The 24,251-nt window shown below is 38.4% G+C and overlaps 2 protein-coding genes across 5 annotated transcripts in view; one reads left to right on the top strand and one right to left on the bottom strand.

Moving 5' to 3' along the window:
* CTNNA1 (catenin alpha 1) overlaps positions 1–24,251 on the bottom strand; it is a 200,290-nt gene that overhangs the window by 82,876 nt on the left and 93,163 nt on the right. The window lies entirely within an intron of this gene.
* Positions 3,072–5,440, top strand: LRRTM2 (leucine rich repeat transmembrane neuronal 2). Its single transcript, XM_067566791.1, has 2 exons — positions 3,072–3,101; positions 3,860–5,440. Exons 1-2 carry the CDS (start codon positions 3,072–3,074, stop codon positions 4,973–4,975), a joined length of 1,146 nt encoding a protein of 381 aa, XP_067422892.1. The 3' UTR covers positions 4,976–5,440.

Below are 24,251 nucleotides of genomic sequence, written 5' to 3'. Positions count from 1 at the left end.
AACAATTTCTGCGAAGAATATACCTAGAGACTCTATACCACTGATTTCTGAAACAGAAAGCCAACCTGCAAGATGCCAAACATCAACCACTACATGGCAGAAGGGCTACATGCTCCACAAAGAAAAAGAAAACGGCTTTATTGCATTTTGACAGTAACCCTGTCAAGCATTAATTTAACACCACATTAGGACTGTGTGATACTCATCTGTATTAACCGGCACCACCAGCAACTTGCAATTGGTGGGAGAAGCAGCACAGCTCATCTGAAGGAATTCTGCAGTTTGAGTAGCTGGTAACATATTTAAGAGAGTTACACAGGATATCTATTCTTTGCCATAACAACTTCTGAATATGGAATGCCATATTCTTTCAATGTCAGTATAAATTTTACTAAGATTATAGGCAAAACATTTCAAAACAGAATTTATCAAATTAGTTACTATGTTGCATGTAATTTCAGGTATACTTTCATAATGGTTCCTTAAGGAAAAAGGTAATTCAGTGATTAAGCTGGATATTGTTTGGTATACTTTTGTTAATCAAAAATATTAAAAATGGAATAACTATTTTTAAATAAGCTTGTATGTTGTGTTTGCAAATAATATCTTCAGATTAATGCAAACTTGGAAATATTTAGACAGTAATTTAATACACTTAACCCACACATTTTAATTTTCTTTATAATTGAAGATAATTGTGTTCATATGGCTCTCTCACAGCTGAACTTCTACTTGATGCCTCAGTGAAGTCATAGCTTTGTTTAGGGCAGAACAGCCTGTCACAAAATTACAACTTCACTGCAGGATCAAAAGAGAATGAGGAGTAAAGAAGAGAAGGAGCAAAGTTTTGCTTTAACACAAACTTTTCTGAAAGCAACAAAGCTGATTTTAAGTGCAGTAGGACATTTTTTGTTTTTAAAGGACTGTATTTGAGTTTCGTCCCTTCCCTATCAGCAAGGATACGATCATGTCACTGAGGTCACGGATTCCATGACTTCCTGGGATCTCAGTGGTATTTTTTGCTTCAGCCATGAGCCACCACGGGGGGGGGCCCAGAGCCGCCGCTGTGGCATGTGTTGGTAGTTCCCCACCCCCAATGGGGCTCAGTCTCTCATTTCCCCAGACCCTCCCCTCCCAACTCAGCCCCATTTTGTCAGTTATTTTTAGTAAAAGTCAGGGACAGATGACAGGCTTCTGTGAATTTTTGTTTATTCCCCATGATTTGTCCCTGACTTTTGCTAAAAATAACCGTGACAATCTTAACCTTACCTATCAGTATTTAAGTCCTTTATTAAGCTCAGTTAATATCAACATTAAAGGTTTTCCTTCTCTGCAGTCCATGAATTAAAGAGACTTCCATGTCATTGTGTGCCTCTCAAAATGAATATGCTGTTGTAACAGTTTAAAAGCAGCTCTTACTGCATCATAGCTCCACATCCCAGGATAAAGGAATCAAAAAGAGAGCATACTCAAAACAGAAGAGGGAAGTTAATAGAAAAACATGATTATCGGTGTTTTAAGGAAAAGGCTAAAGCAGCCTTTCAAAAATAGCCATGAAAATTTACCAGCCATTTTAACCTATATGATCAGTTATCATGGAAAATAAGTGGTATTTTGTTTGCCCTGGGTGAGTACAGCTAGTCGAGAGTATATTTTCTCTAAATCTGGTTGAATCTGCTCTTGATGTGAGACACTGACTAGTCAGGAACAAGGCAGGCAGATAGCTTTATAAGCTTTCCCAACAACACATTTCTACCAGTGAATCTTAATTCTAAACATGCAACATCACTGTTATTCTGGTCAGGGCGTTCTGTTGCAGAGATTCCCAGCAGAACTAGTGTGTGTTTTCTATGAACAGAAGTTAACTAGTGACTGAACTGAACCATCACACTCCTCACTTGACATCAAACCTGATTTGAGCCCCAGCCTGAAGTTCAGAGTACACAGCGTTTCCTCCACCCACTCCCCAGAAACAAGCAGTAATCTGTAGTTTTGTTGAAATTGAGAAACTGATTTTGAAAGTGGGAACAATCTAATTTGATTTTAAGGAAAGCAAGTTTCACATACTTGAAGATAAAGTTTAATTTTTCCAGAGATTTCTTGTCATTCTTAATCATAAATTTATGATGATCTTTGTTACTTTGGAGATGCGAACAGCCTAGCTTTACTTTCCAATATTCCACCAGGACCGAAGCAAAATGTTTTCCTTCCTGTTCATTCTAAAGACAAAGGAGGAATGTAATGGTATGCACTCTAAAATGCAAGGTAACTCACCTCATTGTACCAGTTGGTGATAATTGGCATTCTCCTATTACTACTCAAACAGTATGCGCTCATTCCCTATTACGTTTTTTATGTGCAGGAAAATAAACAAAATGAGCAAGACCTAGCATTAAAAGACACTTCACAATTCTAGCTGCACACTGCTTGAGGCTGTCTGCATACAGCAAGCAAAATGTACTACTGAAAAAACGGATTACAAATCATTCTTACTCCTTGACCTGTAGGGATGAAATGTTCTTACAGTTGATTTTTCCTCTATCAGTAGCTTAACAGGATCACTGTATGCACCATAATGCTTTAAAACAGAAAAGCTTCTGGAAAACCCAAACAAAAGGAACGTCACCAGGTGACGTCAGCCTATATACAGTTCTGTGTGGTCGCAGCGCATAAGCAAATCCATTCTTGTACCGTTTCCCTGAAAAGCTTTTCAGTAAATGCACTCATGCTACTACAGGAGCGTCTCTCAGCAATAAGCCACCCATCTGCCATCAACAAGTTAAGACTAAAAGAAACCACAGCTGCGGAAAAAGAATGTGAGCTTCAATGAAACCACTGAGCAGTCACGGGACAAGAAAAAAACAAACCTTATATTCAGCATTGATTCAACAATTACAGACCTGTCACATGAAATCAAGCCAACGAATTTAAAAGGAGTATTTTGAGAGACCATGGTGGATTCAGTCTTACACTAATATCAAAGGACACTAGAAAACAGTAAATTATTCAAAGGCTGTCTTACATTAGAGCCTTTTACAGACTCACTGCGTTGAGTCTAAAACTACGACTGAATGCAATCTCCAATGTACTCTAAAGAATGGGTAAGTTTATACATTTTATGTATACCTTTTATGATGAAAGAATAGCCATGCTTTAGAAAAAGAGGTACTAAAAATGGATTTTCTGAACTGAAACCTTTTAAAGGCATGTTCACATTGTCACTTGTAATATTCAATAATGTAGATAAAGACTTATATCAAGGACAATATCCAAGTACTCTGTATTTAGTAAGTTTGTTAGTTACATTCAGAATTAGCTTAGAGATGCATGAAAGTGTAATCTACAGTGAAATCTTTCACCATAATGTTCTAAGTGTACATGATCTGATAAGAATATCCTATCTTGTTGTTTCCCTAAATTATATTCTGCAGGCTTACATTTCAAGTGGCCATTAGGGGCTCCTATGCTGGCAGCACTATATGCAATGAGTATGGTTTTAAAAATGCTGCCTGCCTTGGGCATGGCTTGTCCACCAAAATGTCGCTGTGAGAAGCTGCTGTTTTACTGTGACTCTCAGGGGTTTCACTCAGTGCCAAACACCACTGACAAGGGCTCTCTAGGTTTGTCACTGAGGCACAATTACATTTCTGAACTTGAAAGGGATCAATTTGCAAGCTTCAGTCAACTTACTTGGCTTCACTTAGATCATAATCAAATTGCAACAGTAAGAGAAGATTCTTTTCAAGGACTATATAAACTTAAGGAATTAATCCTAAATTCAAACAAAATCTTTTATTTGCCAAACACAACTTTTAGCCAGCTGCTGAATCTGCAAAATTTGGACCTCTCTTTTAATCAATTATCCTCTCTGCATCCTGAGTTGTTTTATGGGCTTCGCAAACTGCAAACCTTGCATTTACGTTCCAACTCCCTGCGGACTATCCCAGTCCGTCTTTTCTGGGACTGTCGTAGTTTGGAGTTTCTGGATTTGAGCACAAATCGCTTGCGAAGTTTGGCTCGCAATGGATTTGCAGGATTAATCAAACTGAGGGAGCTTCACCTAGAGCACAACCAGCTGACAAAGATTAATTTTGCTCATTTCCTACGGCTAAGCAATCTGCAGACGCTCTTCTTGCAGTGGAACAAAATTAGCAACTTGACATGTGGGATGGAGTGGACCTGGGGCACCTTAGAAAAGCTAGATTTGACTGGAAATGAAATCAAAGCCATTGATTTGGCAGTTTTTGAAACTATGCCTAATCTTAAAATACTCCTAATGGATAACAACAAGCTAACCACTCTGGATTCCAAGATCTTAAATTCACTTACATCCATAACTACAGTGGGCCTCTCCGGCAATCTGTGGGAATGCAGCCCAAAGATATGTGAATTAGCCACATGGTTGAGTGGTTTTCAAGGTCGGTGGGAGCACTCCATACTATGCCACAGCCCAGACCACACCCAAGGAGAGGATATTCTAGATGCAGTTTACGGTTTTCAGCTTTGCTGGAATTTATCAACTGTTGTCACATCCATGGCTACGAGTTACAGATCTCCAACTACTGAGTATACAAAAATAAGCTCATCAAATTTCCATATGGGAGACAAAGAAATTCCAACTACTGCAGGCATAGTCGTTACTACTGAAGAACATTTCCCTGAACCAAACAATGCCATCTTCACTCAGCGGGTAATTACAGGAACAATGGCTTTATTATTTTCTTTCTTTTTTATCATTTTTATAGTGTTCATCTCCAGGAAATGCTGCCCTCCCACATTAAGAAGAATTAGACAGTGTTCAATGATTCAAAACCACAGGCAACTCCGATCCCAAACACGGCTACATATGTCAAATATGTCAGACCAAGGACCATATAACGAATACGAACCCACCCATGAAGGCCCTTTCATCATTATTAATGGCTATGGACAGTGCAAGTGTCAGCAGCTGCCATATAAGGAATGTGAAGTATAATATCTACAAGTCAGCAAAAATTAAACCAGATAAGTAACCTATTTTAAAACTGTAGGGGACCTACATATGATTCTAATTTTTACAAATGTTGACATATAGCCTAATTTTCCAAACTACTTAATGGAAGCATTGTTTTTGGAGTGGTGCAGTATTTTTAAGTTTTTTTTTTAAAAAAAACAAAACCATATTTTCAGTGTTAAAGAAGCAATGATTACATTAAATTTGCACTCCTAATGTTTAAAAGTCTAAAAAGATGCTCACCTCAAAATATGTGAAGTGTTTCATGTTATGTAATTATATGACTATGTGTAAACATTTATACTTAAGTCTCCATAGTCTACTTTTTCTAACGAAGTGTCTGGATGAAAGAACGTTATATGTATGTACAGAGATCTGTGAGGAACATGCATTACATTTTTTCCATTGTAGCTATGTGATCACAAACATTCCAGTTGGCTCAGTTCACTTTTCATGGTAGACTTGCAAGAAGATTTTCCTTCTGTGATAATTTGACTCTTATATCTACCACCAGTCAATAGCAAAGAAGAATGGGAAGGGGATTTTTAAAGTGTATTGGAGACTGGTGATTTTAACTACTGTTATCCTACCTCCATATTGATAGTCTGCCTTGCCTAAATGTACCTTCGCTAAAGCTCACCGCAAATTTCTAACACAACAGTTTTATACAGTTACACTCTCCAAATGCTTACAAAGTACTCTTCTGCTTATGTAGGAAGGCTCAATACAATGCAATCAATTCTAAGTATTAAATGTGTTCAACTCTTATTAGATCTCTGGTTTGACTTGATAATTGGCAAAGCTTTTCAAATGATAGGCAAATTACTTGGGACCATGAATGAACGGTGTTTCAACATCTTCTCATGTGTAAATACCCGGAATGCAAATTTTAATTAAAAGTAAATATCAATTTTGGGGTAAAAAGGAACTAGGGAGAGAAGCAGCCTCTCTTCTCCTCCTCCCCACAGCAGTTTCTTCATCTTGCCTAGAAGCTATTTTCATGCACAACGCGACTGGTTTCTCTGGAGACAGACTTAGACGCTGCAACATGAGCTTTCACTTATCCTATTTTTGTGAAACCCCCAATCTTTCCAAAGTCAAAGTAGTTCGAAAAGCATTTCTTTTTTTAATTGTTCAGTTGGTAAACTATAATTAGCTTAGAAAGTAGTTAATTGAAAAATGTTTCATTTTATAATTCAATGAATCAGGATGGGATTTAAAGTCGCATGCAATTTTCTTTTCTTTTTAAAAAAATTACTCACTTTAGAAACTCATTCTCTTTTATCCAGAAGTAGCATGTGCTACAAACACTATATTATGAAATTACATGTAAATATTTGGAGATCTATGCAGCCACAGTGGTATCAGACACCACAAATAAAAATAAGATTACAATACTTTTAAGAAAATTGCTCAAATATTGTAAACACTTTAACCAAAGTTACTAGACCAAGAGGGGGACTTTATATATAAAATATATATGTATATTTAAAATGTGTTCTGTGTCAAATGCTGCAGTGTTAGACAATTAGCAGCACACTGCTGGAGAAAAAATTCCTCGGTGTTGACATACTGTAATTACTGATTTATTCAAGGTATGATTCTATGATTCTATGTTAATTATGTGTTGTACCAAACTTCTAAAAACTTTTAAAACAGATAGTCACTGCACAAGTGTATGCTTAATCACTCATATTTACACACACACACACACACACACACACACACACACACACACACACACACACACACACACGTATTTAGGGGTACAATTATACAACATTGTGATGTTTTATTGTGAAAGGAAAGATTTCAGATGAACACAGTTAATATTTTTTAAATTTCTCTTTTTTTCTTGTAATATCCACATGCTTCCCATTACCTGTATGTTATATGGAACTACAGTGCCACAGATTAGCAAAAACAAAAAAAGTACACATTTTCTTATTTTTCATGATTCTGTATTCTAATAAGGAGAATGCATTCAGTAAAGACTAGTTTCTCATTTTTTTAAATAAACCCATTTACTATTAGAACTAGAATACAAACTGATTATCTTGCATTACAACTACCCTAACCACTACTTTTAGCCATATACAGTTCTTTCTATGCATACTGAGGAAGAGGGTGGGAGGAGGAAGAGGGGATATTCTAGATTATTAAATCACACATGCAGTAAGAGACCAGATCTCAGCTGAAAAAGGTAGTATTACTGACACCAAGTATATTAATTATTTGTGATAAAGGATTTATTTCATCTTATATAAATATTAAGTGTTGGTTTACATCTAAGCTTCCATCTTGCCCTCTGATATGTGAGCAGGCATCACTTCATATCTTGTTTAAAAACTGCATGTCTGTGGAAGCACAAAAGCTTTATTAGCTATAGTCTTGTAAATTACTGGGTATTAGAGTAAGATCAAGCCCCTGAAGTTCTAGCTTTCGGAAAAGCCTTTGCAAGTGCAGCCTTAGGTGCAATCAGATGTGCTTAGGAATCAGATTCACTGATCATTCCAGCAATGGTGGGCAGTCAAACACTTTTGCTGCAGTAGCCCCACTCAGAGCTAGAAGTCAGGGTTAAGTTCTATTCCACCCAGCCCCTAACACAAGAACATGTGCTCCCCTTATCCATTAAGATCCTCCTGTTGTAGTGTGGTCGAAAGGTAACTTGAAATACTTCACTTCAGTGTGGAGGGGGAAGTAGTGGATTGTCCTAGGGTGGTCATGCTAACCCAAGGTGTATGTGGCTATGTTGCATCTGCAATTCTACACAAGAGCCCACTCCCCCTTATTAGCAGTCAGTCATTTTTAGCATTGTTTACAGTTATGATTAAGAACAACTAGCAGGCTTGACCCTACTTGTCAGCAGTCCCATGTCTAAAACCATTCCCCTTGTTTGCCATCCCCCAAACCCCAACAGAACAAACTGTTTGCCCCCCCAACCATTAAGTAACCATCCAGGTTCCTATTTTCTCTAGAATTTCAGCACTCTCCCCTCCCTCATACCTCCAGGAATCAGCTGTCAGCCAACACATCCCCTTTTTAAACCAGTATTTGTAGGCTCAGCCTTGCCCAGAGATGGTAGAGCACCACACACCACCGAATACCATGTAAGTTGTGGAGGCAAGATAAAGTGTAACAGCCTTTGCACCACCTATCTTACACAAAGCTGATCTTCCAATTGCTTCAGAACAGAACTGCCACCCCGAGCAGCACTTAGCCTTTGGCTTGAGACGTCAACGCCCAATATTCAGGGAACAACCCTTGGAAGTTCAGACATTAGACGTAAGCAGTGACTGTTACGTCCAATATGGTATGCGTCATGTAACCTATATGATGTCAAATGCTGGCAATGAAAATTTAACCAGATTTCCCTAATAATGAGCAGTAAGTAGCAAGCTATGCCAGTGCCCTATGCAAGAACCCAAGTGACTTTTTAAAAATTGTTTTCCAATCTCAATTGTTTGTGGCTCCACCACAATAATAATTTACTTTAATTTGGCAAACAAACACTTATTTCTTGTGTTTATTACTGAGCACAAGCCAAGATGGCTTTGTTTAACTTGTGTTCCAGTAGCAAGATTGATGAGCACAGGATGTTAATCCATGCTCCACCTGTTGGTTTCAGGGTCTACATTCAGATGTGCTGCAGAGTCACAGTTCCTATCAAGTTTAGTTGGAATTCTAAGCGTTTAGCAGTTTTAGACACAATTAACATTTGCATAGGCAGTTTAAGATTTTTTGCCTTCCTCCAGAACATTCTCCCAAACCCACTCATCCTCTGCTTCATTCTCCACCCAATTTTCTCATTGGCCCCATCCCCATACCTTCAGTCTCAGTGATATTTCAATGCAGTACTTGGATCCAGTTTAAGTCATGGTACTTGAGTGGACCAGAAATATGGGAGAACAAGTTCTCCCATTTCTAGAAATTTCTCTGCAATAGTGGATTCTTTCCACTTATTTTTAACTTTGAAGAATTATCTGATAAGGAGTTGGATGTGTCAAGTCTTGTTCCTGTACTACTTGATAGTGCTCAGTCCATCAACAGGAGGTTAATACTCTTGTCAAATGCAAGGCTACCTGGCTCCACAGCCATTAGGGGATTAGCTAGTTTTCAGTAACAAACTAGTCTATGTGCAAATCCAAATGTTTATGCCCACATCAAGCTACAGCCCTCAGAAGACAACCACCTACTGCCAACACTTGAAAGCAGAAATATCAGCTTGCTTTTTAAACCAGAAATCTGCACTAACACTTGTTTCCTAATGTGCCTAAGTTAATTTTTGTACCAGTTTAATGAAATGGAAGTTGATTCAATTTGTAATTTGAGTAGTTTAAAACCTATCTGTTTAGATTAATGTAATCAATTCAGAAAACTAGATTTCATCTTCCACAGAAGTGGATTTCCACACAATAGTGAAGCGAGAGTGATGAGAGTTATTCTCCCACAGATAAAACAAAATCCAGTGAGATTTATTACTGCTAGCAAGTCAATCATGCCAATTCCCCTTTCCACAACTAGAACGGAGATTTACCCATAAATTAAAGCTGATGTCAGTTTTTTCTTTTAAACTATCATCCATTGACTGCTAGTGGTACAGTTAAAGATCACTGTGTAGTCAGTTGGGAATCATGCATTTCATATTTTGTATTAAACATCTTTAGAGAGAAGTATTAGGATCTAATCAAAGCATATCTACTGCTTAATATAGGCAAACTCATACTATCTAGTCAGGTCACCTATGATGTAAGCATATGAAAGGCTCCATCTGCTACACTTTCAACTAAACCCTTTCACGGTGGCAAAAAACAGATTTTTAAAACATTAGTTAACTTTTTCTACCAATGTTGTGACCAGAGATTAAAAAGCAGAATCCCAAATGCATTGTATTCAAGTCAAGCCATTTTCTGGTGGGGGTGAAAATACAAAATGGAGTAAAATGAAGTGCAGTGTACAGAAAGATTTTGTTATTAAAATTGTGTATACTGTAAAACTGAATCTGCCTCTTTTTTCCTGACTTTTCCAAACAAAAATATTTTGAAATGTCCAGTTTTATGGTAATATAAGATTAGTAGTCATACCAACTGTGTTCTTAATCAGTCAACAACACTTCAAAGCAGACTGTCTAGAAATCTTAATGGGTGAAGTTTCAGTCAGTCTGTTTGCTGTATACCAATATAGTGCTGTCAATTACGCTCTATGGATTGAACAAGTCTGAGTATCTGAACTGTTCATGCAGATAATGTTTCTTCATTGAGTCTAGAAAGTAGAGAATTGAGTTATTGCTCATGAAAGGTGACAGATTAATGGCTCTGGAGACTGAACCTTTGTATTCCTCTATTTAACATACAGCAATACCGCCCCCACATCGGACAGTACGTCTCAACCATGACATTGGAGGGGCCATCTACAGCATTGAGAGAATAGTTCCCTCTCTATTCTTGGTCAGTCCTTAATCTCTCTACTGCCACAATCAATGGTGCCAATTGGAGTGGTGGATAATTCAGACAGGGCCACCTATGAACTCACTAAGGACAAATGACCAAAATCATTTAAAGATCGCATGTGTTGGTGTTTTGGTCTCAACTTTGAATTACCACCAAGCAGAACTAAATATGAATTGCTAACTTCAAAAGGAAAAGCTCCATACACCATTATCAGTGTCATGAGCTATCCATTCCAGTTCCCTAAAATAGGCTACTGGTACTGATTCTCTCAAACATTGGTTATTAAAATCAACAAAGATGCTTTTCTTCCATTTTTAAAGAAATGCAGAGTTAGAGGATGTTAACTTACTAAAATTTCTTAGAAGTACTTGTCAATAACTAAATCAAGTAAATAAACTTAAAATGACAGGTAAAAAAGTTTACTTTACCTAACTAGCAAACAAACAAAAAATCTAAGTAGTTAAATTGTAGCTACATTTACTTTATTAGAACATTTCCTTAAGGAAAGATTTATATGTGCAAAACAATGCATAAAATTACTACTTTTTAAAAATTCAGAATATCAAAATGTTTATTACAGCTGCCTCTAACAACCATCTGAATTCCTTTCTTCCTTCAAAAAAACTGCATAATGTTTAATCTAAATCATATTTAGATTTTTATTTTAGATTTAGGTATATTTAGAATTTTCCATTTAAATCCTTTAATATGCGACCAGTAACAAATAATGAACTTTTTATGTACATTATGATTAATGACGTTCTTAGTGTTCACTAATTCTATGGTCAGAAATTCTTGGCTAACTCCTTAAAAAGAAAACTGCAAAAGTGATTTGAAAAATTGACACACGTCTGATAATGTGCTGAAATACGTTATTAAACAGGTGGTGGGGTACATTCAACATAAATCTTTCTTAACATTAAAAACTCCACCTTTCCCAAGCCTTTAACACCAATTTGTTAAAATAGGCATAGAATACACTGAGTCACTGATGCTAAGAGTCATGCTTTGGTATCTGATATCACAGAAATTGTATTCTGGGATGTATTTTGCGAGAAAGGGCCAAATAACCACACAAGAATTTTAAAATAGATTTATTTTTGTGCTCAATTCATCTCAAGATTCTGGCTACTGAAGGCACATACTAGAATAAAAGGCAATCTACAGTATTGCAGAAGAGAGGGGAAGGCTACAAATAACTACTTGTGGCCTCTTCTGCTTTTTTCTGATGTATAAAAACCTAAAATCTGAAGCTTTTTCCTGCTTTAGTCTTCCAGAAAGGACCTGAGTTTTTAATGTAAACAGATGACTTGAGAACTAACCAAAGTGATATCACAAGAGAAAAAAAAAGTGAAAGTTGAGCAATTAAGACAAGGGAGTTTAATATCTTTTATTGGACCAACTTCTGTTGGTGAAAGAGAAACTTCTGGGCTCCACAGAGCTCCTCTTCTTCTGAGGAAGAAAAAAAGATATTACCTCACCTATACTGTGACTCATGTTCTGGAACCAACATAGCTACAACACTGCAAACAAAGGAGTTTTTGGTCAGACTATTTAACGTCAATCATTAGTTAACATTTTGGAAAATGGACCCTTCATTTAGGAGACCTAACAATAAAGTACGCATCTTGAGACTTCTAGTAGGTCTGTCAGCAAAACCAGGTGACATTCTTAACAAAAAAGTTTATAATCTTTCAGGGCCCCCTTTATGCAGCATACAGAAGAACAAAAGGGTACACTCCCATTTAAAAAATTCTTTGTAGGTCACTTAAATCAGTTCAAGTTTGCTTTGATGTTCATTTTTCAGGCACTTTTCTTCACATGTATTTTACTAATTGGGTACTTTTTCTTTAGCTGTTGGCTTTGAAAAAGAAGCCAAACTGTTTTCCCTCCCCCCATTCTCCGTCCCATAAGATATGATCAGCATACTCACTTGTTCGTGAAGGCATGTACAATTGTTTTATATCAATTTAATACAGCTCAGTCTTCTAAAAAAAGTCAGCAAGTAAGAGTTCATCCATCAAGAATGATCATAAATACTGAAAAGGTCATAATTCTTTACAGGCAAGAACAATTAATTTTCTCTATTATAGATCAAGAACATAAATCTGAGAAGTCTAACCTAATTGCTCAGAATCTGAACTTCAAGTGTTACAACTGCTATAGTATTTTAAAACAAAGTGTATTGAGGATATTTTCCCCAGTTTGAGCACAGACTTCTAACAAAAGGCACAGGCATCTTACACATTTGGGTAAGTAAGAAAAGCTCTGCAAGAGACATGAGAACAAGACAAAAATTAAACATTGGAAATGCAAGGTGGGCCAATACTTCTCAGATAAAAGTTATCTGTAGCCCCAACCCAAAGCAGTAATTATTAAAATACCTTCTTTCAAATGTACAAAATGGTCTCTTTAGATGAACTTATCAAATACTGTTATTTCCACACTTGCATATCATTAGAAATAGTGAGAACATTAGATTATGACCATGTAATTCAGTTTAATTCTATGAAAAAGAAATTATTTGCCAATGTGGTTTCTGTGTTCCCTTTCCAGACACAAATTCTAATGGATGGGTCCCAACTTACAGGGCCTCAGATCTGCTTCAGTAGTCAGACGGTGATTATAGAGTGCATGGATGGGCCTCTGCTGGATTTGTCCCAACAGGCTATAACCTTAAGCTTTGAACCCTTGAGAGACAGGAAAATTTGTACTTTTAAAGGGCCTGCGCTACAAGGTATTAAGCATATTAACTATTTGATTCCGGGAACTTGGAGTAGGGGCCAGGACACATTAGGGTGACAGATTTCAACACTGAATGGTGTTACGAAATTCTTATTTCCCCTCTGACCAATGAATGGGTATTATAAATATTTCTGGGATTACTTGGGGGCGAAAAAATTTCAGACACTAAGATAGTAGTATTTATCAGAAAATCCCTACTTCGCACAGACCCTGAAATATAGCCAATCATCCTCAAGGTCAAATATAATCAATGGGATCACATCGGTAGTTTATAATGACTTCCTGGAGGATACAGCTATTATAGCGCAGAAGAAACAATCTATTCAAGTCTAATGATGTTGGAAGACAGTGCAAATTTGACTATTCTGCAAGTCTCTATACTAAAGTATGGAGTCCTCGTCCATTTTGATAATAGACAGCCACATTTTGACAAATAGTCTCCAATATCCTTGAGATAAGGGACCTTGAGTCAATTAAGATGTGTAACTGCATGATGATAATCCATCTGGAGATTATTCACTTAGTAGCTGGATAAGACCTTGCCGCAACAAAAGAGTTTAAGAGTCTAGATATGGAGAAAATCTGAAAAGTTCTATTTGGACAATTCTAAGACTACTATGCAGCTAAGGAATATGCTCATTTCTTTCCAGAGAGTTCTGAGAACAGAAATGATATAGATAAAATTTAAGATGGAGGGATGTACTACCTGGGGAAGAAAGTAGGTATAGTTTTAATGCACACCTTACAATAATTGAAAAATGACCAAATGTGGACAGAAAAAGGGTCATTTACCATATGGATAACCATCATCATTACTAGCAAAACTATCTTTATATTCCAGAACTCTAAGGATATGATAGCCACAGGCTTAAAGGGTGGCAAGTAGAGAGGCTGCCACCTCATTTAAATTAAAGTTCTAAGGAACATACACCTCTGGGCCATTCAGGGTATGTCTACATTACAATTAAAAACCCACAGCTGGCCTGGGTCAGTTGACTCAGGCTTGCATGTCTCAGGCTAAGGGGCTCTTTAACTGCAGTATAGAAGTTCTCTCTCTTGCTGGAGCCTGGACTCTGGGACCCTGTGAGGGGGGAGGAGCCCAGAAGCCAGACTGCAGTCTGAGCCTGAACATCTCCACAGCAATTAAACAGTCCCTTGGCCCGAGTCAGCTAAAACAGGTGACTCATGGGTGTTTAACTGCAGTGTAGACATACTGGCAATACAGCAGCAATGACACCTGGAAATAAGAGGTCTGATAAGACTGTCAATCTCATTCATCTAGGCTCACAACTGACACCAAAACCTAGAGCTTTGAGAGGCAACAGGTAGGCATCTGATTTGGCTGGACTCAGAAAACGTATGCTGAAGAAGATGTGACAGATCTTTCATCTTTGACCTAACAAGAATAGACCCACCCTAGTCTGCAACAGCATGACCATGCGGTTCTCATGGAAGCCTTTATAACTACCATCTCCTTTTAACTGGAATTTCTACACACATTTTCTAGGTCAGAGTTTCTCCCTGAGATGCTAAATAGGAAACTTCCTGCTCCCAAGAACCCTGCCTGGTTGCACAAGATCAACACACCAGGGCCTCAGAGGACAGTATGGAGTCATTTGGATGATTTCTTACTTTTAAAATGACTTTTAGGTTTATGGAGAAGAGAGAGAGAACACAGCCATGGAAACTGTTCCATAGAATTCTGAAGGCATCCATAGTCAAACCTGAACTGGATGCAAAAGGTCCCATGTCCTTTGGGCAGCTACTAGAATATCCTCAGAAGGAACCACTTTCCCAAGATAATTAATTATCTGCTGAAGTCACCTGCAAAGGTTTATTTCCTTGCAATTTGCAAAGTAGTTAATTAGTAATTGAGAGCTTTATTTTCAAGTCTTCAGTTTGTTTTTTGCTTTAAACTCAACACAAAAACTGTATTCTTTTGGTCCATCCCTGCCTTGGGATTCCTCTTTTTTTAATTGATCAGTGGAAGCCATGGTCAACAGTCCAACCTCATCAGCACTTCTACTGAAATCAGACAACTTCTGTAAGAAAGAACTCTTCTAGCCAGTCTGATCTCCAGTATAACCATATGCAACTGGGTATCCCCAAAACCATGTCCTGTACATGGAGACTCCATGTGGGCTTCTTCATCCTGAGAGTCTGGAGACAGCTGTATAAACTCATTCTGGATGAAACAAACCTACTACCCCTTACTGCAGGTTGAAGCCATCTTTCCATCATGCAGATAAGACTATAGTGTTATGAAGTTAAACCAAACAGTACCTCAACATTTTACAGAAATTGCATGCCTTTGTGGAGGAACACGATTAGAGGTCTGGAACAGAGCCACACACAAAAGACCACCTCCGAAAGGATGGAAAAAACAGTATATCAGTGCACCCCAGATTGTCAGAGTTTGGCATGGGTGAAAGGCACTCTGGAGGCCAAACACAAGATTGAGGGATTCAACCTGCTAAAGTGTACATCTTGCTACACATTGGGCTGAGTTCAGCAAACCTATCTTTCCAGTCCCTCATACATATACGGACCTTCTTACTGTCTGATTCTTCTAGGAGGTAGCAACCATAATCACCAGGTCCTTGGTAAAGCACCCAGGGGGTTGTTGGAACCCAGAGAGGAAAGCGCAAGACTGGTGGTAGAATAGTGGAGATACTTCTTGTGATAATCAGTCTTAGGATGTGCAGATATGCATCTTGCAGGTATGTAGAGGTCAGGTAAATTTTGCAATATGCATTCAGGAGTAATGACTGATAATTCCTTACTGAGGTGTATCCAGGAAAAACATGGCTCTGTCATTTGGAGGCAGAGGGTTGGTCTGTCTCCCCTGATTTAACTAAGATGAAAGAACCACCTCTCAAAGGCACCCTGATTCTGGTAAATCTTACAAAAGTTATACTTCAAAAACTTCTTCTAGATTTCCTAGGAAAGATAGGGAGCTGTCAGGGCTTAATCTTAAGTATTTTCACACCATCTGCCTTCTTTAAAATACAGAGGAAGTTAACCCAAACTTTTTGGCCCATGCTCTAAATAAGGAGAATTATACAAAAAGTGTGACTACTACCAAGTTATATGCCATGTGCTTAGATTCTTGAGTTATCCTGAATTGTGTCATAAAGGAAGAAAACTACAAGGACGTACTTGCCTAAAGGTTTTCGCACATATTGGCCTACTTAGATTCAAGGTTGGGAGACAATACTGTTCTGAGCTCTAGCCACAGAGAGAGTGCAGAGAAATTGTTAACTGCAGAGGGAATTCAAGGGTTTTTCTTAGAGCTGAGTCATTAACATAAAGCAGTGATCCACAAACCGGGGGTGCAGAGGAACGTTTGTGGGGGGCGCACAGTGGGGGCCTAGGTTACACCCACGGGTGTGGGAAGAATGCTCCAGCCACAGCTCTGCCCTCATTCCCTTGCAATCCCCAGACAGGCTCCATCTCTAGTCCCAGTTCTGCTCCCAGCTACGCCATTATCCCAAGCTCCTCTGCTGAGCCAAATGTGCAGTCATGCAGGTTGTGCAGACAGATTCTATTACTGATAAGGGGGAGAGGGCATGATATGAAAAAGTTTGGAAACCACGGATGTAGAGGCATATTAGCCTGGTTTGAAACCAACACCACAGAGGTCTCCTTTTTGAGACAGTGCCCCCAATGGGATGCTTTTCCTTAATACGTTGGTTCCACTTGAAGGACTATACTTCATATAATTTGGCTCCAAGTGATTTGAGCCAGACTGGTAAGATCAGCCAGGAGCTCTGAGAGGAGGTGAAATGGCTCAAGTTATGTAAATAGAAGCTTACAGCCTTAAGAGTGCCTCTGTTGGTTAGATTAGGTACACATTTCTCCAATGCTCCTAGGTTCTCATGAGGAAGGCATGTAGTGATTGAAGGCATAGTTATCCTTTGGGGTTTCTCAAAAAGCACCTAGTCTGAACCTAAGAAACTGAAAAAGCTGTTAGTCCTTTGGGGCTTTCCTGTAACTGGATGTGCACCAGGAATATGGAAGCAGAGCAGCCTGGCTTCTTTGTGCATCCTGAGAGACAGGCCCCGAGGAATCTCCAGGAGGGCTTGCTAACTCAAGTCCTGTAGCATGTTTCTTTGGACTTTAACTCAGCAGCAACTTTAACTGGTGACAAGGAATAAAAATTCCCCTTCCAAACATTTCAGATGGGCAGAGAATGTGATGACCCTAAGTTTGGGGCACTTAGTCCTTTTGCAAAGGCAGAAAAGAAACTAGTGTCTACAACATGGTGTGAGGAGTCCAGCAGAAGGCACTAAGCATCTGATGTTGACTGGCCAGTTTATTGTTTTGGGAAGCAATTCAGACCAGTGTGTGTTTTTGTCATCGCTTGCCCTGTAATCCTGGGTACCTTAAAGACTCTACTGTTGTGTCTCAGAGCCAAGCCTCCAACAGCCAGCAGATAAGCATGCAGTTCCCCAAGTGTGCATGCACGCTGTGCAGCCCTGATTCAGCACGGACTCAAGAGCCCAACCCTGGTTTCCACCAGCAGTGATTACTACTTGCAGGATGATCCCAGTCCCCAAAACCGTCTGCCCTAAAGTATCCAGCCCTTCCCTGGAATAAGGCATATCGCTCCTTTAAAGAGACAAAAAGTCCAGCTTATTACTCTAACTGGAGTTGTTCACTTCAATTCAATCATAGTATCAGTGGTTCTCAACCGGTGATACGCGTACCACCGGTGGTACGCTGAAGAAGGCTGGGTGGTACGCGTGCCGCCGAATCTGCCGGCGGCGGCGGAAGGGCCCTTCCACCCACCCTCGCGAAACTGTGCCACTGAAAAGGGGAAACGGCGGAAGGGTTTCGGCGAAGGGCATTGTTCCTGCCATGGAGCCCACTGCGAAACCCCACCACCACCGAAAGTCCCGGGCCGCCGCCGCCGCGAAACCCCGCCGCCACCGCAAGCCCCCTCCCCCCTTTTTTCCCTGGGGAAAAAAAGGTTGAAAACCGCTGGTTTAGATTAAAAGTAAAGCAACTTTATTAAGAAGAGATATACTTGAACTCACTTCAAACCTAAGGGATAAAGCCAGAAATGATTACAAACAAATAAAAGTAAACATATGCTTCCTAATGACTAATATCTAACTTAATAAGCTAGTCTTTGTTCAAGGTAGATTTCTTACCAATCTTTCTTGTTTCCAGCCACATGGCTGACTTCCCCCCCCCCTCACCCCAGTCAACACCATCCACAGAAGTACAAGGTGTTGGTTTCCCTCATCAACTTAGGTGAAAGATCTTTGCCTAAGCAGCTTTCTCACCTATATAGTTCTCAGTGATTCCAACCTCCTTGGCTGAAGAACTCATCTTTCGCTATTTGCAAGAGCTCTGGTCCCTTGTGTCTGTCCACTGATGGATGTCAACATGGCTTCTTCTCTCCTCTTATAACTTCCCAAACTCACTGTTTTGTCCCCAGATCCAGGATGACCTCATGCTGTTCTTCCCTTTCTGTGGGCTACTCATCCCCCTGCTGACTCATATGTAAATGGGGTTTCCATGGTTTTTGGTCACACCTTGCTTAATTTCACTGGAGACAAGTAGATAGCTTCCTTCTCTCCTGTCTAGGACAAAGCCTATTTTGCATTTTGTTCAGTCAGACTTTAAAGCATAATCTCAGTGAGTATCCACAATTCTTCTTAGTGTTAATACATACATTTTACAGTGTCATCAGCTATGCTACAAGACCTTACCTGATACATTTTTGTAATAATAATAATAATATTGTACACTATTAATTGATTCAATTACTTATTTGAGGTTCGGACCACCTAGTTAAGAGGTTCCTCTCACTAGGTTAATGTCTTCATTTACCTTTTATGTAAATATGCCTTTGTCTCTGCCTGACAACCAGGCTTGTCAGACAAAACTACACATTCCTTTGTCTAGAGCAGATTGGGCTTCTGCATTACTTGCCAAACACATTTTAAGAATGTAATTTAACACATATCCATAATTCTTAGCACACACCCTATTCATACACCACTCAGGAATATAATGATCAGTAAGTTTGTTTTTCAATGACACATTACATATCACCTTTTGGGTATATATTATGACAACAGTGCCGTGAATATGTCAAGCCTGACAAGAACTGTTGACACAGTAGTGAACCACCGGTGGGTGTCTCTCACACCAATTGCTTGGTAATACCAAGGATGAAGATGGACTCAAAAAAATTGTTGAGATGCATGTTTTACAGTTAACCACGTCTGAATTTCAAACTTAAGAAGTCTAGATTAAACAAAGAAATGGTTAGTGAATTCTGAAATTTCTAGACTCTCACTCCTAGTCTAATTAAAGCATTCATATTCCTCAAACTCATAATGTGTGCCCCACAGTAGGCTGGATTAGAATGAAGCCTCAAAGATAAAGGCACGATGGACAAAAAAAAATTAAAATTCAAAATCTAGGCTTATTTAAATTAGATTTTTTTTTTTTAAAGTTAAATACATTTTTCTTTGTTAAAATAAACCCATTTAAAATTCAGTCTGAAATTATGAAAGCCAAGACCTAAATTTACTATGATGTAATTAAAATGATTAAAGTTAAAGAAAAAAATTAATAGTACGTTTGTGGCTGCTGTTTTAAAAAGTCAAATCACTGAACTGGTTGGTGAAAGTTACTGGCTAAGCACCTGGAACCAGAATTTGAGTGTTAAACCAGCTTTTGATAACAGCAGCCTCTTCTGCAGGTAACTCAGAATATTCTCTTCATTTACAGTTTATTCAACTAGTTCAGTTCAATGACTAGTTCATTCAAAATTAAGAAATGAACTGGGAGCTGAAAAAAGCAGAAAAGCTTGTTTTTCCTCTTCTAATTTATGACTAAAAATGAGGTGGAAGGGGATGAGATCTACTGGTTCTAAAATCTTGAAGGACGTCATGGACAGAAATAATTAGTTCAATTCACCAACTGCATATAATACAACCTTTGTTTAATAAAGCAGTTTGAAATACCAAATATATTTTTATAACATTTTCTTTTTTATCAAGCAAGTTTAAAACATATTTAAAATGCTGGGTCTGTGCATTTAATTAAATTTCAATTTTCATCCAGACACAGCTTCATACAAATAAAGTTTAAAAAAAATCAAAATCATAATTGGAAAGGTATCATCCACCACTTTGTAACAAATGTAAAAATTAAAAAACTCTGAATAATGCATGTTAAACTAAACAATTGCTTAACTGGGTATTGGATTAGTGCTCCTGGTGAGCAAAAAGTAGTACTACATTTAGTGTAAAGGTTAATTTAGTTTCAAAACATGTTTTAATGGTTACCAACCAATGAGAATCCACTTCTCTTTAGGAAAAGAGCTAAGAAGTACAAACAAAACAAAATTAAATTTGATTTAAGTCAAGGTTTCCTGCCTGCTAATTTATATCAAACTGATTTAAATCACCAATTTTCAACATTTACATTGATCCATCCTGTACAAAAATTGAAGGGGAAAAGGCAAGATCGCTCAGGGATATGGATGCCTCACAGTTTACCCCAGTTGTTTGGACTCCTGTATGAAATCTTTAACATCAAATGAGGGGAATCCAAGATTTGCCACCTAATTTTTAAGGAAACACTGGGTCCTATTTGTATTCCAACATGCCTAAAGGCAAAGAGCCCTGTATGAGGTGGTAGGTTATAACCAGGCCTAGGCAGGAAACCACCAATATCTGCAACTTTCTCAGATACCTTCCCATTTCCTGTCCTATCCCCCAGGAATCCCAACAGAAGCAAGTCTCCCTCGTAAGAAAGCCCTTCAGCTTTTAGCATAGAACTGTAGAATGGAAGACAGTACAAGGAATGTTCATGCCAGATCCAATGGCATGAAAGCTACTAAAAGCAGCTGTTACGTTTCTGTAGTTAGATCCTCTGGAGAACAATCTAGAAGTCTAATAATATGTCCAAGTTAAAGCAAAACAGGCACATTAGAACCTTTGCAGCAAGAACAAAGAAAATGATAAAATATGAACATCAGCAATGGAGCTCTGACAGACGTGCTGTAACCACAACATAGTTGCCAGGGCACAATGACAAAAATTCAAGAGTCCTGAGAGAAATTTGGAACAAGAATTTCCTGAAGCTATAAGTAGATCTTGCCAGCTTTTACCTTAGTGAACATAAAATAACCCCAATAGGCTTTTTTTTTTTTTTTAAATTGAAACTGTGAAACTTAGCTACAAAGGGGAAAAAAATTATGACGAAGGTTTTAAACCTCACTGAGTAGCTACTGTAATGTCTTCCTCCCCTTTGCTCTCTAAAAGAGAAGCCAAGTGACTCAATGATCACAGACTGTTCTTCCCACACTGTGTAGGTAAACTAGGGATTTGATCCTCTCTCATATCTTCATAGACAACTGTAAAGAGAATTATAGTTCAGCTCATTAAGGTGAACTAGACTATCACTATTAAAGACTATATTGGTAGCACCTAAACAATGAGAGTGAAACAATATTGCCACTACAGCCAAAAAAGCCTTTACACCTATTACCAACCAGCAAACGAGAGTATTGACTATTTCACAAAAACCTGACAAGCAGCAGTCACCAGATTCTCAAATCCCCTTAATTCGTTTAATATTTCAATATTTAATTTAACAAATTAAAAGTGCTCTCTTAAATCTTAATTGTATTGTTAGGTAATGGTATGCAAAAAAGAAAGCAAGGGCACATTGAACCCTGAAATACCCATTCCTATTAGTGAAGGGAAAAGGGTCTGGTTATACAATGAAAAGGAACACTAACCGGGTGCCAGATCAATGAGAAAAACCTCAAACACGGAGATTCTAAAAACTGCCAAAGTGATTCTTAGCAAGCAGGTAAGTGCTTAAGAGTTTCCAACCCCAGTTTATATTAAAGTCAACATGACTGGATTTGTTGCACCAAAGTAAAGCCACCTGCTACAAGCAAGATTTTGACCCTGCTTTGCCAAAACAAAACAAGTATGCTTGAAGTCTCACAGACAAAATGCCCCAGGTTTAATTCTCACAGTTTGAGGCAAGTCAGACAAGACTACTGTAAGAGGTAATCTTGCCTGAAGTTTATCCTCATGTTCTTTGCTCAGAACTCCAGAAAAGCTTGCCCTAGAAATTAAGTTGTGTTAAAACCTATTGATAATGGTACAAATGCAGGCCTTCAATGGCCTTTTTGGGGAGGAAGGAGGAGAGAGGGAACATATAAATGCCAACAGCTTATAACTATTATAAATGTTCATTCAGAGTTTAGGAAACCTGCACAGCCCTGAAGGAAGGAGAGATGGAATCCTGAAGACAAGTTCTTAAAGGTTCAGTATTAGAGAATCAAGTTCAAAGGTTTCATCCTTCAGGTTCTAAATATTTAGAAGTAAATGAACTTTATATTACCGAAATGTTCACCTCCTCCCTACAAGAAATGTCCTTCTTTTAAATCATTCCTCCTCCAGTGAGCTGTTTCTCCAGTTCTCAGTTTGCTCCCCTCAGGGATGGAACCAGCAAGAGAGTGAAGTAAAACATCTTTATATGCTGGAGAATGAGTATTTTACGTGGAGCTGAGTGAGTCCACACAGGCAGGCCAGGTGGCAGCAGCTGCCACCTGGTTGCCAGAAGGAGACAAGAAGGTTGTTAGAAGGAAGCTACTTGTATTGCATTGTCAAATCAATGGGAAAACAGATGCAGACACTAGTCTATAATTGGAATTTAAGACACAATTACATCTCTTTCCATACTACAAATCAAAATTTGATAACCACAGAAGAATCCCAAAAATTCAAATGGGTTATTTTTCCAATGTGTCCAATACCCACTACTTGTTTGCCCCTGTGCCATTTTACAGTCCTGCTCTTCCTTTTATCTCCCTCCACTCTTCTTTTCTTGGTCATTTCCACCATCATGCCCCATTTGCTACCTTTAGGGTTCTGAACAGTGAACCTGAAAGCTGACCAGATTTGTTCCACTGAACTGCTCAGGAGCATATGGACTCAAGACCCCATTCCACTCTGCTGTCTACACATGGTTTTCAACTGTTTAACATGTGCCTAATCTCTTGTTAAACTTCTGTGGCCAAAGTAGGTTGCAAGATGGTTTTGATCTGCCCTTATGGACAGGCATTTTTGAGCCCCTAATGAGTATTCCAGACAAATAAAAACCCAACACATCACCAGAGTCTGAAAGTGATAACTCAATTAGCAGAGGTTTCTAAGTTGCAAGCCACTGGTTTTCATGAAACACAGTGTTTGTCTGTGCACGGTTGGCTTTCCATTTCCAGCTGCTAAATTTCATTTAGACAGTTACAAATCACAGTCTGCCCAATTGTGAATAAGAGAGGGTCTATAAGAAATCCCTATTAGACTGTGATGGTACATGCTATAAAGAAGTTTGACAATCCCTGAATTAGGGCAAGAATGATAAATGACAACTTCTAAAAGATTCCACACAAGCCATTCCACATCAGACTATTTTTATTTTCTATTTCAAGTCACATGGTGTGATTTGTATTCTAGCTGAATGACTAAATCCAGTAGGTTTAACAGGTAGCCTAGAAATAACTAAAAAGGGCTAAAGGAAGGAAATCTAAATATTTTATTCCTGATACTTTCAAATATATTTTATCTGAAACTGGCAACAGAATCACAGTTAACCAAAGGCTTTCAGTGAACATCAAATGTGAAATCCTGGGCAATTAACTGACTAAATGGACACATCTGTTCCATATTCTTTAGCATGATAGAGAAGTGTTTATCTACTACATTTGGGAAAATGTGCTTCAGAAAAACAAGTAGGCCCTCCAGAAATAAAGTTGCAACCAGTGTTCAAATAGAGGAAGATCACTAACGGTTGTAGGATTACAGGAGATATAATGGAGGGAGGTGGAAGAAGCACTACTATTCCACACTAAAACGTAATTTTGTAAAAATGACTTTTATAGCTGGTTTAAAAATTAGTTCCTAACTCTTTGGCTCTCCTTTACTTCAAAAATAGAAAAAAAAAATGTATGTATATGGCATCTGTAGAGAAGCTCATGCAGAGGGCATATTAAAAAGTTCTTCATGGAGTCATCCACC

Source organism: Emydura macquarii, unplaced genomic scaffold (assembly GCF_026122565.2).
Source record: "Emydura macquarii macquarii isolate MOO-44397 ecotype Brisbane River unplaced genomic scaffold, CSIRO-AGI_Emac_v2 contig_2768, whole genome shotgun sequence".
NCBI lineage: Eukaryota > Metazoa > Chordata > Testudines > Chelidae > Emydura > Emydura macquarii.
Note: the sequence above shows the minus strand (reverse complement) of the source record. Positions and strands in the feature narration are given on the sequence as shown.

Bases quoted from the DNA above. Each gene is read 5' to 3' on its own strand.
- LRRTM2 (XM_067566791.1), top strand. From the start codon at position 3,072: ATGCAATCTCCAATGTACTCTAAAGAATGG. The intron at 3,102-3,859 runs GTAAGTTTATAC...TCTTTTAATCAA, and splicing joins CAATGTACTCTAAAGAATGG to TTATCCTCTCTGCATCCTGA.